This window comes from Vanacampus margaritifer, chromosome 4 (genome assembly GCF_051991255.1).
Source record: "Vanacampus margaritifer isolate UIUO_Vmar chromosome 4, RoL_Vmar_1.0, whole genome shotgun sequence".
Taxonomy (NCBI): Eukaryota; Metazoa; Chordata; class Actinopteri; order Syngnathiformes; family Syngnathidae; genus Vanacampus; species Vanacampus margaritifer.
In genome coordinates, this window is record NC_135435.1 from 13,566,259 (window position 1) to 13,585,722 (window position 19,464).

Genomic DNA, 19,464 nt, shown 5'->3' on the forward strand with positions numbered 1-19,464 from the left:
CTGAATGCAAACCCAAAACCTCAGAACTGTGAGGCAGATGTGCAAACCACTTGCTTGTATGGAATCTGTCAACTACAATGTGTACTATCCTCTTTAAAAGCACAATATATTGTATTTCTTGCCGCCCTGCTATTAAAAAACAACAACAACTGGTATCTCAAAGAAAATGTGAAGCTATTGCAGCTGCAAGAGCAGTTAAAAAGGTTCCAGTCATCTGGGAAGACTTTATACAGTACAAGATGCACTGGGGCATTACAGGGCATTTCCTCAAACTTTCCCAGCAGAGTTGAAAGCACAAAATTGTGCACAGCATGTCTTGGGTAGATAAAAAAAAATTGAAAGATTGATTTATTGTTGAATAATTAATTGATTGTTGGGTGTGCCCCAAAACTTACAAGGCAGCTCATTGTTGAGGAGCTAGAAACAAACAGTTGACCTAAATTCTACCAGCTGGAAGCTTGATCCAACTTTCTTTCGCAAGCAAAAACAAAGAGAACAAGAGAGATGTCATGGAGACAAAAATGATTCCCTCAAGTTGTTTTTCTTGACATTTCTGGTTTAGCCAGAAAAACACGACTAGCCAATGACAGCTAGGCCTGACAAACGGACTCACCTATACACCTGGAGCCATCCACGGAGACGTAGTATCCCTGTGGACACTTGCAGAAGAAGCTGCCGGCAGTATTTGAGCATTCGCCGACCCCGCAGACGCCCGGAATGTTGGAACACTCGTCGAGATCTAAGCAGAGGAGAGGAGTGATCGTTTTTCTGCTTGTTTGTTTCAGATATAAACTGGAATGTCATCACAACCATCCATGAAAGGGATTCAAAAGGAAACTTCAATTTGTGACCCAAGCATATCATAAGGACATTGAATACTCGGGCACATCACCAGACACATCATACAATGACACACAACTGTTTAACACTTTTTTTTTTTTACACTGTCCAGACATTTTCCAGCAATTATTTTCAGCCATAAAATTGAGCATACTCTATTTTACATGAATACCACAAACTGCTCAACGTGTTTCCCTCGATTCCAGTCTGGAGTTAAAGTTGGTCTGGAATTTGTCATATTCATGTTTTAATGAGCCCCAATTTTTCACCCGCACACTACTGCTCTTCAGTTGAGGAGCTGTAGAGTCACCGAGACTTCTACTGCGGTGGTTATCCATGACACAAAACGATTTAGCACTCGAGCCCAGAGTGAAATGTCTTCCAAACTACATGTGGATGTAATATTCAGATGGTTCAGCTTCACCGATGGCAAAAAAAAATAAAATAAAAATCAAGCCCATTCAGAGTTACAATAAATTCTGTTTCAAAGAAAAGCAAGAGACCATACAAAATAAAAATACATTTTAAAAAAGAAGAAAAAATAGAAAAAAAAGGGAGCAATGATGATGACATGTCAAATCGGTAAAATTACCGAATGAACAATACTGAGCTTAAGAAAAAAAATAAATAGGGGAAAAAATAAATAAAAGGACAGGACTCTGTCATTTGATTTCAAAGTCTTACCTTCGCATTTCTGTGAAATCTCATTGAATTTGTGCCCAGCTGGACATTTACATTCAAAGGACCCGACTGTGTTGATACAGTTTCCTCCCTGACAGAGGCCAGGGATTGCCTGGCACTCATCCACATCTGTAAGAGCACAACATATTTATCATTAATGATGGTTGCTGCATGAAGGCTAAAAATATAGTTCACACAATATAGCTACACAGATTCTTTTCCAGTAGGGATAGACCGATTACCGGCCGGGCCGATATTATTGTTTGGCATTTTGAAAAATCTCAGCATCGGCCTTTTTTAAAATCTAAAGGCCGATACAGCTGGTATCTCACTGAGCGGTAAATTCTTGCAAAAGTAGCAAATTTTGCATTTTCATCAATATTTGTAAGATGTTCAGTGTTCACAGACAGTTTATAATTGTCCAAAAGAAATTGTTCAGACAATTTTTGACTGTCTAGAAAGATCTTTTGAAAGCTTTTACAAACCCTGACAAAAACCCAGCTGCATTCGCATGCGTTTGTTGCTGAGGTTACTTTTCATTTATGTATTATTTAAAGTTCCACTTTATAGAAGATGATGCTGACACTGGGAAGAGCCTACACGTTGTATTTTTTTAAAATTTTATTTAAAAAAAAAAGAAATTTGTTGAAATTTATAATTTATTTTTATTTACAGTAGAGAACTTTACTAACTATTTACTTGCTTAGTTTTTAATTTAGCTTAACATTCTGATGACCCTGACAACTCCCTGCCATGTTTGTTATAATTTTTAAACAAAGCTGTCTTTTCTTTATATGTTTAAAATTAAAAGAAAAACCTTCGAAGTGTTGAAAGTGTTTTTTTTTTTTATGCTATATATATATATATATATATATTTATTTTATTTATTTTTTTATTTTTTTTTACTGCATAATGAATATTGGCTTGAAATATCGATTATCGGCCTCCTTGATTACTAATAATCGGTATAAAAATCGTCTCTCACTACTCTCCAGTCAGAAAAAAAAGGAGAATGACACAGATACAAAAAGGCTAAGAGGGTTTGTTCAGTCAAGTTTGGTCTCTTCAGCGTGATAAAGAAACGAAGAAAAACGTTTCCCACTGGGCGAACACACACACACACACACACACTGAAGCCAAGTCGGTTAAACAAATGGTAGACACAGAGACACTTGGCCTCTTTTTGTGTTGGAAATTTCCTTTCTGTTCCTAGCGAGATGACACAGAAGTACTTAAGGAAAAGGTTCAGATCCTAAAAATGATTAGGAAAGGAGCCTTGAAGCCAATTTAGCGATTATCCTGACCAACTTTTTACGAAAGGGGGCAGTTATTGCCCGTAACTTGTTATTGTTGCACCAGGCTGTACTCGTACGTCAACTATACTCGCTGTCAACATCATCGGCTAAGAAAAGCGGAATCAAGTTCATTTTACACAGTGCTGTCTTTTTCTCTGTTGGAAAGGAAGCGCCTTTTCATCTTGCCTCGACCCGACGACGTCTTCCACACGATCTCATTAGAGTGTGAAAGTGTAAAGTGATGGAATACAATTTCATGGAATGCAATGGGAGCAAACAGGCTTCTGAGATTGTCACCCTTAATTAATAGCGTATAACTGTTCTGATTTGACCGACTTCACTGCAGGCTTGAAGGTGAAACCGCCCCAAGAATTTGGGACCTGATGCCGCCCGAGCGTACTCCAAGTTGGGTCCTGGCGCAGGCGCCCATCTCCTGCGGAGGTTGCGATGTTGTTGGGTCTGGCGGAGGCAGCCGGCCCAAGAGACGCCTTTCCAGAAATGAGCTCTCCCACACGGCGCCGCCACTGACCCGTGTTACTGACTCTGACAGTCTCAGCGCAGCGGGTGGCTGCGGGCATTCCATACACATGTGGGAGGCATTGCCACCCACCCCAATTTAACCCAATTAGAACTAATCCTCTGCAGAGGGGAAGGTGGGTCGAGATGAGGGGTGACAGAAGGAGACGGTGAAGGTGGACGAGAAGGGTAATAAGAGACGGTGAAAGCGTCAGGAACTTTTCTTCCAAAGCCGAAACAAAGCGCCAACACAGAAAGAGAGATTTAAGCACAGACTTTACCTTGGCATGCTCCTGTGCGGTGGTTTTGGATGAAGCCTCTCCGGCATGGGTGAGGCTGGGCCGGGCACATTTCGCACGGGTGACCCCATGCCCGTCCCACCGTGGCACAGCACAGAGTTTTTGTGCACACGATGCCGGTGAGCTGGCCTTGACACATCTGTTTGTTCACTGAGGCGAAGCATGGGCCGGTCCGATAGTCTGTGAAGGAAGGCAGAACAGGAGTGATTGCAAATTGTGTTCTATGGCGGAAAACGAGAATACAACTGGAATGGCTCTCGGTTACACAGCAAGCTTTTTGCACTGGAGCTCAATTTGGCAGGTCAAAGCCACGCTGCGTTCAATGCACACAGACTGTAAGAGTCAATTCATTGAATTACTTGCTCCACTCTTTGGTCTAGTTCTGCATTAGGGTCGCAAAGAAGTAGAACATTTCTGGTAAATTTCCATTAATCATGTCATGATATTAAAACATGTGTGACCCCACTAGTCTCAACAATTATTATTATAATTAGGGTTGGGTTTAAAAAAAAAAATCGAATGATCGATATTGAATCGATTTTCCTTTTCGAGCATGATATTGATTCATAAAACCATGAATCGATTACTGTAATTTTTCCCATAGATTAACGACAAAATAGAATTTAAAAGGCCAAATTTTGCTGTATCTTACCGTTTTCTTGAAATGTACTGTTTACGTGAATTTAAAAGTATTTTTCTTACATTTATGAAAGACCTGACTTATTGCTTTTTATGACAATTCATAATTTTTTTAATTTATAGTTGCAATTATTGATTTTTGAACATTTTCATCTCATCCATGCTGATGTCAATATTTGCGTGACACTTAAGTGATTATAACACGTGTTATTTTCATTAGTAAATAAATGTAACTAATTTAAATTTTATTCATTTAACTAGTGACTGCATCTGCAAAATTTTGAACTGTATGTTTGTGGAGTTTTGTTTAAAAATCCTTTCCTTGTTATTTAAGAAGAATTGATCTTCCATAATTAATCGATAGCAAATTGAATTAAGTGAATCGAATTGAATCGGGAAAAAAATCAAAATTGAATCGAACTGAACTCTTGTGAATGGAAATCAAATCGATTGAGAAAACTTGAATCGATACCCAGCCCTAATTATAATTATGCAGAATAATCCAACCGTTTTTATCCATCCCAGGGGGCGACCATTTTGTCATGAACTACCACTTGCTGTTGACTGAAAATGACATCACGGTACCTTTAGGGCTCAGCTTGCGAACGTCACATGACTAAACCCAGAAAACAGGTGAGCCGTGATGGCAGGAGTCTGGAAAATGCAAAATAGTGGTGTGGTTGTCTATTAACAATCAAATATAAAAAATATTGACGCAGTGAGACAAGCTATTTTATTTTCATTGTAGGTTGAAAACAATTGGGTTTGACATCAAAAGATACATGAGCCAAAAAGCTCGTAAAATCTAATAAAATCAGCTTTATTTATCCTCGTTACACTTTAAGGAATAGCCAAGAGCGATTCCCAAAGGCTGCAGACTGACTGACAACGCATGTTTATGGATCCCAGTAGGTGATTTCTACCACACTAACTAACGCTAAATAGCTTTCATTAAATATGAGCACAACATTCTTTATCCCTCCTCCCCTACAAATTGTGTTGAAAGGCTCGTTCCCTTAATCCCAAAGAGTGAGTTCATTTATCCACACACATCACTCTCTCCCCAAAAACCTCCTTTGGATTGGACCGTGTCAACGAATCTTATTAGCTTGTTAGATGCCGACGGGGAACTCGTCCCGCTATACAGTGAAGAATCTAAAAAAAATCTTTTCCACATTTCACAGCAGACAACAGACAGCGAGAGAAAAGACGGAGACAAGTTGTTTCAAACAAACGGGACATTGTGCGTTCCCCGTGTGGACCGGGGCCCGGCCCGGCCCATGCAGGCCCGTCACGTGCACCCCAGCCTCCGCAGTGTCTCTGCCTCTGGCGGCAACTCTGTGTGAACCAGAACTGGGTCATCACTCCTTCTCCCTCCCTTCGTCCCGCCCTCACGCTCGGTCGCCATTGCAGACGAACGCTTGCCATTGTTTAACGACCGCCTCCTCCCAAGCGCAAGAGGAAACTAACAATACATGTACAAGTATTACTTGTTTACTTGTTGTAAATGCTTTACAAACAACAACTGTGTGGAAAACAGAGTTGGGTCATTTTACATTGACTTGGTTACATTCACTTGAGTAACTTTTGGGGATGAATTGAACTTGTCAGAGTAGTCTTAGTGCAACATACTTTTTATTGGGGTATTTCTGTTAAGGAGACTATATATATATATATATATATATATATATATATATATATATATATATATATATATATATATATATATATATATTATACAACCGTACTTTACGGCCATACGCAGAAGCAAAGTTTTCGAAGTGATGCATTATGTGAAACATGGCTAACATCTGTATTTACCTCAGGCGATTTGTTGTGGCTGACATTAACTTATCTTATATTGTTTTTAAGTCATATTGTTGAGCAATACGGTATATCGATTTGCATATTACAATCATATTTTTGGTCTATTTGACATTCATGGGCTATTTGAAAATAACAAAAAGTTATTGACACCACTTGAATAGTTTTCAAAATAAATAAATAGATAAATAATAATAATAATAATAATTGTAGTTAATCACTTGCTCAGCCTAATTTATCTTTCATATTATTGTAACCCAATATGTATATATATATATATATATATATATATATATATATATATATATATATATATATATGTGGATATATATATATATATATTAGGGGTGTTAGAAAAAAAATCGATTGGGCAATATATCGCAATATTACAGCGCGCAATTCTCGAATCGATTCGCTATGCGGCCGAATCGATTTTTAAACAATTTTTTATGGGAATATTCAACAAAACGTCTTACTTAGGGTTAGGACATTAAGCATGGAAGAATGTTACATTAATGGAACATTAAGCCTTAATATTTTATTTCAGTGCTGTTCAAACATGAAACAGGCTGCAACCTGTTTGTTAAATGCAGTGGCTCAGTTATAAGCCGGAATTTTCAGATAAATAAATACATTTTCATATAAATCTTACAGTGTACATGTACAAGTTTACTGATTAGTATTTTCTAAATTTGAGGGAAAAAAGTCAGCAATTTATAGATTTAAATCGGGATTAATCAGTATCGAATCAAATCGTGACCTATGAATCGTGATACGGATCGAATCACCAGGTACTAGCCAATTCACACCCCTAATATAAATATATACATATACTGTTTATATATATATATAATTTGGAGTAGCTATGGCTAGTTTTAGCATGTCTGAAGAACTGAACAAAATATCTCAGTATTAGGTTTTTACTGCATATTACCTATGTAATCCATTTTGTACAATATCTGTTTTGGGGGGGGGGGGGCGAGGGGTTAGATTTTGCTGGGACAGTAACAAAGCACAAAAAGTGAAGTTGTGAATTACAGTCCAATATTAGTGTGGAGTTTAGATAAACAGGGAGAGGCTGAAAGTTGGAGGGGGAAATTGGTGGTGTCATTTCATCTGTCCCCGCTCTCCATGAAGCTTGTGCAGCTGGGGTGGGGGATCCACCCATGGCCTGTTCAGCTGGGAGTGCTTGCACGTGTTCACACACGCACGCAAACACACGCACACACACACAGTCAGAGTCCCGGCCCGCTCGGCTCATCTATAGTCTAGCCAACGATGATCTCAAAACAGACCAAAACTCACAAGAATGTCGCTCTCTTTGTTTCACTGCTCTACTTTCGGAAAATCATTCCCAAACTATTTGGAAAATTGTTCACACACTCTCACAACGCTTTTGGTAAACATGTACAAAGTGGAAGGTTTATTTCAAACTCAAGGCCAGCCAATTCATGTCTGCAAAAGTCCAGATATTTTGAACACAATACAAATGCAGTATCTGCCTCCCCGAGGATGTGTGTGTTGTATGCACAACAACAATCTTGCCAGGCAGGAAGTGGGTCCAAAAATTTCCTTGGATCATTTCCAAATCACACAAAAACATTTGAGCAGCTATTCTGCAGCCACTCTTTGTCAATGACTACGCCTACACATCCTTAGCGGCGGCCGTGGCTCAGGGTGTACAGACGGTCGTTCAGTAACCGAAAGGTTGGCGGTTCGGTCCCCGCTCTGCCCAAGTCATGTGTCGTTGTGTCCTTGGGCAAGGCACTTCACGCACATTGCCTCCAGTGCTACGCAACACTGGTGTGTGGAAGGTATGAATGTTTGGATGGTGGTGGGAGGGGCCGTAGGTGCACACTGGCAGCCACGCTTCCGTCAGCTTACCCCAGGGCAGCTGTGGCTACTTAACTAGCTTACCACTGTGTGAATACATGAATAATGCATCTTTGAGTGTCTAGAAAGAAAAGCGCTACATAAATCTGATGCATTATTATTATTATTACCGTGGTACATAATATTTTGGCAACCTAACTTACATTATCTCTCACAATTTTGTAAATATGTTATGACTGTATTTTTTGGACTATAAATCATTCCTGAATATAAATTGCACCAGTCATGAAGAAGGAAAAAAATAACAAATATGTCAAATTTAGAGCTCAGACTCGCACCCAAAATTTCTTTTTCAGGTTTCGGGTTAGCTCATTTTGGAGATTAATGCCTGTGAGTGGAATTAGCTATCTCAGACATAAAGTACTTATTTGTGATATTTATAAAGGCAGACTTGTTGGTACAACTTTTGTATTGGGTCTCATATGTGTGTTCACCAAATGATGACTTTCAACAAAACACACAAAGATCGACACAAAACACGACAAAATTGGGGTTATCTTTCCATTGATGTTTGCACTGCGCTGGAACAGATAGAAGCAATCCAGTGAGGCATTGAAGGACTTTGCGTGCCTCACGTACCGCCTCATTTAAGATCAAACTGTCACCACCGACCCAAAGTTAACGCAAATGCTTGGAAATGCTTGATGTCACCAGATGAGTGCAAGCGATCATCAGCCTAATGGACGACAGCTCTGGCCGACGTCACATTCCAGCCTAAATCACATTTCGGAGCAACAAAGAAAATATTAACGAATCAGTGTGAATTTTTGGGCGACTGAGTCGTGCCTGCTACTGTGGCTGGACGGTCAAAAAGCAGAAATGTTCACATTGGAGGAGAAACTTTTTTTGACATCCCAACTTCTGGTCTGGTCAGGTCACATGTGTGGGGTTGTGGGATACGATCTACAGTAGTTGTAATGGCACACAGCTCTGTTTCAAGCATGCAAATTGTGTCGGGCTAAATGTGTCCAAGGTTGACTGTACATTTGTACTTCATTCATTCTGTCGTCAAGGAAATGCCTTTGAAAGTGACTTAAATGTCGCCAAATCGCAAACACATCTATTGGCCTGTTTTAGTCTCAGTGAAGACAAAACATAACATCAACTCCTTGGAAATATAATTATGGATACGTCACATTGGGATTCATGTTTAGTCTATAAAATTTGACAAAATGTCAGCACAACCCTTCCAAAGGCTAATTATATCAGCATCTTCTTTTCGACTGACACTATAGCAACACATATAAATGGACCGTAACGTGAAAAATCAACTTTTTAAAGCTTTTAGCTCGCCCCTTTATGAGTAATTCTAGGTCAGGGTTCACCATTTCGGGTCCTCGAGGGCCGGAGTCCTACAGGTTTTAGATGTTTCCGCCTACCAACACACCTGATACTAAAGATCAGGATCGTTCATCAGGCATGCCGATGAGCTGATTATACGAATCAGGTGTGCTAGTGGGCGGAAACCAGACTCTCCCAACCCAAGAAAACAAGTAGGTGCTCACTCTATGATGTCATTAGGTGCGCACCCACCCCCGCAACGCCTATGCGGACTAAAAACACGCCCACTTTCTCTGAGACCTTCATATTCATGGAATAGCGATAAAAGTAGCCTGTATCTGTAAAATGAATTCAAACTCAAAGCAATCAATTATCCTTCACATTTGCCAATGCCAAAGTGCAATAACAATTAAATTCCCCGTGACACTTATGTTTCTGCACTGAATGAATGGTGCAGTGGTTAGCGCGCTCACGCTGTAAGCTAAAGGTCACATGTTTGTGTCCCACTCAGTTGTTTTTTTTTCCTTTTCTCCTCCACTACGATTTCTTGTAGCAAAGGAGCCGTTTTGTTTCAAATCTTTATTGAAGACTTGAACATCCATCCAATTTCCACATTTAAAGAAGACGCGGTTGTGCTGCAAGGGCTGGCCGGTCTTGCATGTGCAGCTCTCCAGAGTTTTGCGGGCGGTGGCCGGCTTAGGACGAGAGGCGCGGCAACCTCACGGGGAGAGGCGGGGTTATACTGAACCAGCCGTTTTATTTCCACGTTAGAAAAATAGCCAGCAAAATACCTAATATTTCCTAAAAAAAAATTACATTGCCTTGGTGTCGCAAAGTAAGATTTAATCATTATACAGTATACAGTATCTATAGTTAACTGTAGAAGGGCTTAAAATACCGAGATACTTCCCCTTTAAACTACAGCAATACAAAAAAAAAATAATAATAATAAAAATTTAAAAATTAAAAAAAGAGAAAAAAAAAAACATTTTTTTTATTTATTTATTTTTTTTAAAAAGGAGAGCAATGATGATGTCAAATCGAATGAACAATACTGAGCTCTCCTAAAAAAAAAGAAGAAGAAAAAAAAACTACAGCAATACAGAGGAACGCTTAAATCATCATTCAAGGTTTGGCTGAAAAACGTGTGACTTCATGGTGTAATGTCCAGTTCGTTCAAAAAGAAACCACTTTACTGAACTATTTCTGTAACCTTACAAAACAAAATGGTCACTGAACCTAACCACATCAAAACTGTGACCCAAAAAATGAATTCCTAATTTGAGTGCATCATATTTATTTCGGGGGAGAATTATGTGTTTTGTGGCCACAAATGACTATTTGATGCACACGTTAAATATATTGTGCCATAATTCAACTCCCCCCGTGTGTGTAGACCACACCATTTGAGAAATAATAACATTGTCCCACATCACCAAGCTTCCACACAGGAAAGGAACAGAAAGCAAGTGTGTCGAAGTGTGTTTCAGCAGATAAGGCCTGTTGCTAACCCATCAAGGCTAGCAGATAGCGTGTTAATAGTTTCAGGCTTGAAGCAAACCCTGAAGCAAACCAGAGGACAAATTGTCCACCAGACGCCTCTGAGAGGCCCTTGAAGTCTGGACTCGTTAAAAGGGACAATAGTAATTAGGAGCTCTGCTGACAATCCAAATATTAGCTTTACGAGGTCAACACTTTGACCTCTACTGGTCATCACTGCAGCAGACCTCGAGAACGTCAACTCTCACGCTTTCAACTTTAAGACGTTGCACAGGCTTGTGTACTTTGGAGCGTTCACAAACACAGAAGGATGGGAAGATGTGTGCTAACGAAGAGCAAACACTAACAAAGATGTTACATTCCCCAGAGCCTCATTGAAGAGCAGATGTGGAAATTGATGGTCAACATTTTGGTTGCACAACCAACCTCTTTCGCTGGCACTAGTAATCAAAAGGTGCCTTCATTGACAGAAAAAAAAAGAACCCAACCCCCAATTCTCAGTTTGGTTGTGAAGGATGTAGGCAAGAAAAGTAGCGTTCATTACCTTTCTCGCACTGCGCACCGGTGAAGCCGTAGGTGCATACACATCTGTTGGGAGCCACACACCTTCCTCCATTAAGGCAGCCATTTTCACATACCGCTGTACAAAAACAGACAAGGGTTGAGTTTTGTTGACTTAACATATATTATCTCATCCTTTGAGTACCCTGTGTGCTGGATTTCTTGCTAGATGTTAGGAATATTTCTGGATCAACCTATCATGCCACTTATGAAACAGTTCATTCTGATTGGACAAGAGTCCAATTCCATGAGAGATGACAGAGTATAACAGCACTGGGACTTTTAACTTTACAGTACATATCATTATGTCTCGCAGATGTTCTACACCTTAAATTTGGCCTAGACAGTGGTCTTCTAATAATATGGTGGGTTGTTAACTTAGCATTAGGCTAAAGATGGACATTTAAAATGAGAATAGTCGTCAGATAATGATGGATGGATGGATGAAGGCAATGAAAGAAGCTTAGAGAGAGCAAACCTCCATTTGTGCTCATGTGATTCAATGACACACAAATGGGACACTCAGACAATGCTAACGTGGCTAACACACATGTGTCAATAGGCTTGATTTTTTTTCCGGACTACTTTGTGTGACTAGCTCATTGTGGAGCGCCCACTAAATGACAGAATAGTTTGACGTGACTTGACATGAAGTGGACTAAACACCCAACTCGCAGTGAAAAAATAAATAAAAATAAAATCTGGTTAACTAAGCTAGTTAGCGCTAATGGCTACCTCAGCGGCTAATAACACTGTTTGCGCTATTTTTTGTACGCTTATTAAATAAACAAATCATATTTTGTTGTTGCTTATTACTGTTAACTAATAAATGGTGCAATTCAATTCAAAATCAATTTCTAAGTGTCTTGGTCTCATGACGTCAATTTCAAACTGAACCAATTAATGTATTAGTCCATTCATGTCTCAAACAGCTGTTGTGAATTTTGCCATGCAGTTCCTTGTTTGAGAATAGCAAGTTGTGCAAAAAGCAGTGAAACGCAGAACAGTTGGAATTTCAAAAGTTTAGAGAAGGTCAAATTAAGTTCAGTGTATCCTACTAGTCTCATCAAAACTTCAACACGTTGGTATACTTGAGGAAAATGAAGGAGAATATACTATTATTGGCCCATGTTGTAAACTCGGGTGCTGTTATATAAACATAGAAAAGTGAATTTGTTCCAAATACAAATGTGTGTTGACAAAGGCAGAGGAGCAGCAATCAAATCTAAAATCTAATGCCTCCCAGTGGGTTAAAATAATGCTACAATCACAATTGTGACTCATTTTATTCTATTCTAAATAACCTTCTGAAGGTCAATTGGAACTGAGCGAAAACAGATTATTTTTGTACAAATAGAGATTCTTATGCAGCTTTTTACTGGAAATCATCAGATTGCACAACTGTGCCTTAAGTTAGGAAAGGTGAAGAGTGTTTTGTCTTAGAATTGTGTCCAAAAGCAACAAACAAAACAACAACAAAATTTGGAGCTATGAAAGCTCAGCCTATAGTACATATACTGTATGTTGTTACTTGTCTTGATGAGATTTGGTCAAAAAGGCCAAACAAGCAAAATAAGCAGTAACACTTACGTTGACCACAGTGGTTTCCCACGTAGCCTTTCTGACAGAGGCAGTTGTCCTCAGCACAAGTGCCCCCGTTCATGCATCGGATGTTACAGTGCTGGACTGTGAGCAGAATGACACAACACCTTCAAATTGACTTACAATAAAAATAAAACATATCTATCTATCTATCTATCTATCTATCTATCTATCTATCTATCTATCTATCTACTGTATCTATCTATCTATCTCTCTCTTTGTCTCTCTCTCTATCTTTTTCTCTCTCTCTCGCTCTCTCTCACTCTCTCTTTCTCTATCTACCTATCTATCTATCTGTGTGAGTGATTGGTCAGGTAAATATTAATGGGGCATTGAGTGGATATTGATCCTAGACGAATGAGAGGATGTGTGCGACTGAAAAACCTCATGTCTGAGCATCATGTGACTAGCATAATGGATTTGTCCAACAAAAATGGTGTTTAAGATTTTTTTTTTTTTAATGTGTCTCTCTAAATGATGTTTTTTTTTTTCTTCAGCGCTGGTGGGTCTTTCACTGTAAAGGCTAATTTCACTGCAAAATGTACAAATAAGCATTACAATTAATTCAATGTGTCAAGGTAAGACATGTTTGGTGGTGTTATTAACCCACCTGATTTGGATCCACAGGACGTGGCGACTTGGCCGGTGGGGCAGGTGCACATGTTGGGCCTGGAGCAGAAACCATCTCCGCAACTGCTGCGGCATATGGCTGCAAAAAAAAAAACGTGGCACACCTTAAATATACATTTTTCATTTCAAGACGTTGTCAATGTGCGTGAGAGTGAATGTAATGGATGCATCTGCTGAAGGTTTTGCGTTTCACTTGCAAAGGGTGTAGCTATGATCTCAACCTCATCAACCCTCAAAATCTCAAAGCGGCCCCAGCACAAATGGGGCCCGATCTTTCTTAACCCTAATCACGGTCATGTTATAGCAAGCGCCACATGTTGCTGAGGCATTTTCTTTTCTGACTTGCCATAAAAGCGCACCAGTGAATGTTTTTAGTTGCTGCTGGCTATTTTTTATTTATTTTTTCGCTGCCTGGCTTTCTTTCCCACAGCCTGTAGTTGGCTTTGCTGCATTGACCTCAGCTCTGGTCAGGTAGAGTCCAGCCACTGACCCCTACTCCCTGAACCCCACTGCTAAACAATGTCATTAGAGCCGTGACAGGCATCCTGGCAGCCGGCCGGCCCGCCAGACTGCAATCATATGAGGCTACGGCCTCTCAGACCTTCCTGTCTACCGAGGGAGGGGGTGAGAATGCGAACAGAAACTATTAAAAGAATCCAAAAGAATGCCGGTGTAAATGAACCAGAATTAAAAATTTCCACTCGCTTGAGGTCATGTTGTCTGCTTGAACTTTATTAAGAGGATTTGTCTCTCCTTTATAAACATCATTATCCACTCTCCACAGCAATGCCGGTCCAATTAATTAAGCAAATAAGTGGGTAATTGGAGCTACGGAACAACACTTCCTTCTTTGCTTATTTGTACAGCGGCGAGCTCTCAGGGGCGACAAGGCCTTCTCTGGTGGCCTAAACACTTATCAGATGCACTGACCTACATTTACAACCTCAATTCTAATATTTGGTCCATGAAATGGTGTTAAATTGTTCCCAACAGTTTGTTGGCTTCATTTCATAGCGTTTCTCTTGACCACACTGCTTCCAGGATGTAAATAGTCAGCATTTTTCAATCTTCACGTATTATAATCAGTAATCAATAATCATCATTTGATCAATTGGATTCCGAATTGCTCCAGTTGATGAATGTGACACACTGTGTTTTACATGATATTGATGGTTCTCTAAGTACCGCATGATTGTGGTGGTATTAAGAGGTGGATCAACTCGGTAAATCCCGACTGCCCACCAAAGGCCCATTTATCAAATGCCCAGCCCAACACTGTTTTTGTTGGATAACAAACCAATTCTGATAGAGTTGAATGCTTTCAATGACTAATAATAAAATTCTGGGGTCAAAAAAACAAATATGGTCTGTAAATGTGTTTTATTTTAATTATACTTACGGACAATGCACTGGTTTCCCCCAATTAGAGTCTTCCAGCCTGGGCAACAATAAACATTGTTCCTTGAGCCGCACACATTTGGCCTGTGGAGAAAAATCATGACATATTCAACAATTCAGGTGTCAGACGACATACAACATGAAGTCTTTTATCAAAAAGGGAATCCTAATATATACTCATGTATATGTACACATTCTAAACAGACTCTACACAAATGAGCTTGACACCATCAGAGATGTATTAACTTGAAAATAAGTCTATGATTCACTGTATCATTTTACATTTCCTCCATAGGCTATTTTCTTCATCATATAGCCTTTGTCTTGGCCGCACTGCTTCCAGTACGACTGTATAGATGTTTTTATTTTATTTTTTAAACCATTCAATCCCATTTCAGATGTAAGTCCTGTATAGTGACAGTGAACAGACTTCAATTCAATTCACAATAAGCAGCAATTTTCAAATAGTAAACAATTCTTTAAAAAAAAAAAAGATTTTTCAAACACCAATCCTACTTGAAGTTTACTGTCAAACTGAAAACAAAACAAATAGAATAACACCTTGTGTATTCAAAATAACCAAACAATGTTGCCTAAGAATTGCCCTTTAGTTTAATGCTAACATATAATGTAAATCACTAGAAAGCTAATGGTTAGCATTGACAGTTGCGGTTTCTGAACCCTTTAAACAACGAATATTTGACATAAATATTTGACATATATAACAATACACACATATATGATATCTTGTAAAAATGACTAATATTACAGTTATCTTATTATCTTAGGGAGTAGTCACAAAACTATTTTTTGTTTGTGTCTGCATAACTGTAGCATTATACTGCCTCACAGTGGCCAAGCTACATAATGAAATGAATGGGGTATATGCCACGGAGGAGGCGTGACTTCCGACTTCTGAGTTTTCACCCATCAACTTTGTTTCCGTTTCCGATTTGCGACGTGTGGGCCTCGTCCCAGTACTTGTGCTTCCGCCTTTGTGCCCCTCGGTTGCGCGTTGTGGGTGCGAGGCTGCGAGTGTGTAGTCTGTCTCAGTGTCCAAAGCATCTCAGATAGCCGAGACGCCCTCGTGAACGGGAGCGCGCGGTTGGGGGTGGCGCGGGGGTGGCGCACTGGTGGGGGTGCGAGTGTTGGAACGTGGCCAGCAGTGGCCGGAAACGGCGCTGATGTGTAAAACCCGGAAGTTGGAAGTCCGTGGCATTTATTACTCTATGTTTTTTATAAAGTACAATATTATAATGTGTTTTTTTTTTTTTTTTACTAATAAAAAAACCACACATTTTTGTGCTTTTTTAGGCAGGCAGGCTGTAACGGATTACTGTAATGACACTTTACCATTCATTTCAATAACCAAATGATATGCAATTTGAGTGTTTTGTGTTAGGAGTATGTTCATGGAATGAATTAAACTCATATCTCAAGGCACCACTTGAATATTAGCAATGCGAATGTTTCTTTAGCCAAACTGATCAATTGTCTGCATATCAGGTGAGTATGACATTGTTTTCATTGATTTATTTTAGGGTTTTGATGATGCACTTTATGCTATTATATTGTCAAGACCACTTCTTCTATGCTGCATGAGGTAAAAATAAAGAAATGAATAAAATGAAATGACTAATGATGCACCTATGCTATTATTTCCTGTTGATGTCAATACCTGAGCCATCCTGCCCCCTACAGGTGTGCCCGAGGCCTACATATGTCAGACTTGAATCCGCGCTGACCTGCCGGTCATCGGATGTAACTCCAACCAGAACCATGAGGTAATCATGTGGATGTCAGAAACATTCTTCGGGTGGTAAGTCAGCGTGACACTGCACGCAGCCTCTTCCTGAGCGCAGATGTTCGCATAAATGAACTTAAAATGTAAAATTGTCTACTGTGTGACCTTCATCAGCTGTTTGCTGTCATCGCTGCGCACAGATGGTCTCTTTTTTGGGGGGCTTTCTTCTTTTGCCTTGTTTGCTTTTATACTCTCACAAATACACATTTGCGCATGCAAACCCACCCTTACACTCCGGCAGAGAACTGTGTACAGCTGCAGATGTGATTTAGCCACTTTTTTTTCTTTTTTTTTTGCGCCAGAAAAAGGATTAGGTTGTTTCTCTGTCTCTCTCTTGGTCTCTCTTTCTCTCTGCCACAGCCACACACGACCAATGGCCTCCTTTGTTTGGATGTAATTTATTATTGCAGGCAGCAGGAATGTGATCTCCTTGCCAGTATTTAATTGCTAAGCTTTGCTCCAAACTTCCCCATCACGGACAATCTTACTCATCTCAGGCAGTCGTGCATTGTTGTTATTATTAAAACATGCACACACATATTCGCTGACCTTCAGGGATCATAAAGGACCAAGGACGTGTGTTTCTGCATGTGTGTGTGCGTGTGTGTGTGTGCGTGTGTGTGTGTATAGTGTTCCTCCGCTAGCAGTGAATAGCGCAAACCCGTGACCTCCCTCCAAAAAGTTTCCAATAGCCTAGATGCCATAAAACGGTGGCAAATCACAATTTCAGTTTAAATGAAGCAACTCAATTCACTTCTACATATTTCCTTCGCATCTATGGGTTGCAATGAAATATTTACTTGTCATAGTAGTTTTAACGCACATACTTTTTACATTTATTTTGAGTATTTTTGGTACGATGTAATGCTACTTTTATTTGATTACATTGTTCTACATTCTGCTTGCTACTTGTGTTTTTATCTACAGGTATTTGTTATTGCTTGCATGATCAATTTTGGTTCATCAGGGAGTTGAATTCCATTTGACCAATCAAATTGAGCCAATCAATCACATGACCACATACGGGTCGATGTGACTCATTTGCATGAAACCTGGTGGAAAACGACCTGAGTGAAGATCATGATAACGAAAAAGAATAGAGCTCTGTCTGCCTCAAAATGTTGACATTTTACTCCACTTCAAACTGGAGGGGGGAAAAAAACATGTTGGAAGTTTTCTATCTAATCGATGTCTGGTGAGCCTGCTGTGCTTTTTGTATGAACAGAAAGCTAAATATAATTTCATTGTGTCATTAATTTATCCATCTATTCTCAGTTTTGCTTATCCTCATTAGGGTTGCAGGTGCGCTGGAGCCCATCCCAGCAAGAGGTAGGGTCACACCCTGCACAGGTCAGCAATCAACCATTCGCATTCAATTAACATAACATATGCTTTAGGAATGTCAGAAGAAATAGGATTCAAACAGCCGAACATAAAACTTTGAGGCGGATTTGCGAACCACTCTCCACTTCCATGTTTTTCCCCCCCAAATTTGTATTCATTATTGTTTTTATGTAAAGTGTTCTAAAATGTCATTTTATATTTTGGTCTATTTGACATCCATGCTCTGATTAAAAATGAATCAGAAGTTACTCAAAAGTTACTTTTCACATACACAAGTAGTACTTTTTCCTTGTCATATTTTACTAACAATACTTTTACTCAAGTTGATTTTTTGGCAACCTTATCTACCTCTACTTGGCACCAAGATGCCATAATATACTTTTAATTTTTTCAGCAAATAACAGGATAGGATCCCCCCTTGAAATAATGAATACATTTGAAAAACCAAACTGCAAATTTTGGAGAGGGGGTCAATGTATACAAGACACCTGCATGCAATGGTGAGAGATGCAATTCTGAAGAGCGAGTGGGGAAATAAAATCAAGCCTGCCCATATGGGTCTAATGGTTGAGGGATTATCATAGTCACATTACCCTCTGAGCACGTCCGTCCCTCCCCTCCTTTTGGCTCTGCTGGTTCTGGAGTCGGTGGTTCTGACCTCTCCGGTGTCCAGAACCTCTGCCGCGTCTCCGAGCAGGACGCAGAGGGACAGCTGGGCCACCAGAACCAGCTGCAGGAGCCGTCCTCCTCCGCTCTTACTGTCCTGCATATCCACTCTTCAAGTGTGCGATGTCCTTAACTAGATGTCCAGCCCTCTAACTGTGGAACTTGTGTGCAGTCTGGAGTCAAAGCTGCAAAAACAATAAGAGAGCAGAGGAGGGGGGTGGGGGGTGGTGGAAAGAGGCACAGGATCGTTTAAGGGCAAAACAACTCCATCGCACTCAATGAAACATCTGGTGTGTGATTAGTCCTATTTTGAAGCTGGTTAAGGAATCGCAAAAACACGCAGTGGAAAAAAAAAAGAGTACATATTTAATTACCTTGTCTCCTAAGGAGGAGAGTCGCCTCACACCCAGCAGAGGAGTTCGTATACGCAGGTATGATGATGATGATGATGATGATGATGATGATGATGATGCTTAAAAAAAGTTTAGCGAGCTGAGTGCAAGTTTCCGAAAGGCGCCTGTGAATAGATGCGCACGGTCACGCGTGAAGTGGGCCCGTGCGCATCCAGCTGCGTGTGGATCCACGAGAGATCATTTAGAGGAGCTGATGCATTCCGCAGGAGGAGAAGAAGAAGGCTGAAAAGTCATTGAGGCTTTCTCCCTTACTCGGCTCTTTCCTCATCCCTTGCCTT

The 19,464-nt window shown here is 40.0% G+C and overlaps 1 protein-coding gene across 1 annotated transcript in view; it reads right to left on the bottom strand.

The window, feature by feature from the left end:
• The window catches only part of fbn1 (fibrillin 1), a 67,380-nt gene extending 47,924 nt beyond the window's left edge, over positions 1–19,456 (bottom strand). Inside the window, exons 1-9 of the mRNA XM_077563597.1 lie at positions 19,148–19,456; positions 18,701–18,958; positions 14,961–15,043; positions 13,542–13,640; positions 12,920–13,015; positions 11,313–11,408; positions 3,614–3,811; positions 1,525–1,650; positions 614–739 (exon numbers count right to left, since the gene is read on the bottom strand). Of these exons, the coding sequence (XP_077419723.1) occupies positions 614–739; positions 1,525–1,650; positions 3,614–3,811; positions 11,313–11,408; positions 12,920–13,015; positions 13,542–13,640; positions 14,961–15,043; positions 18,701–18,876 (1,000 nt within the window). The 5' untranslated portion in view covers positions 18,877–18,958; positions 19,148–19,456. The remainder of the gene's footprint in view (positions 1–613; positions 740–1,524; positions 1,651–3,613; positions 3,812–11,312; positions 11,409–12,919; positions 13,016–13,541; positions 13,641–14,960; positions 15,044–18,700; positions 18,959–19,147) is intronic.
• Between the last annotated feature and the right edge of the window lie 8 nt (positions 19,457–19,464).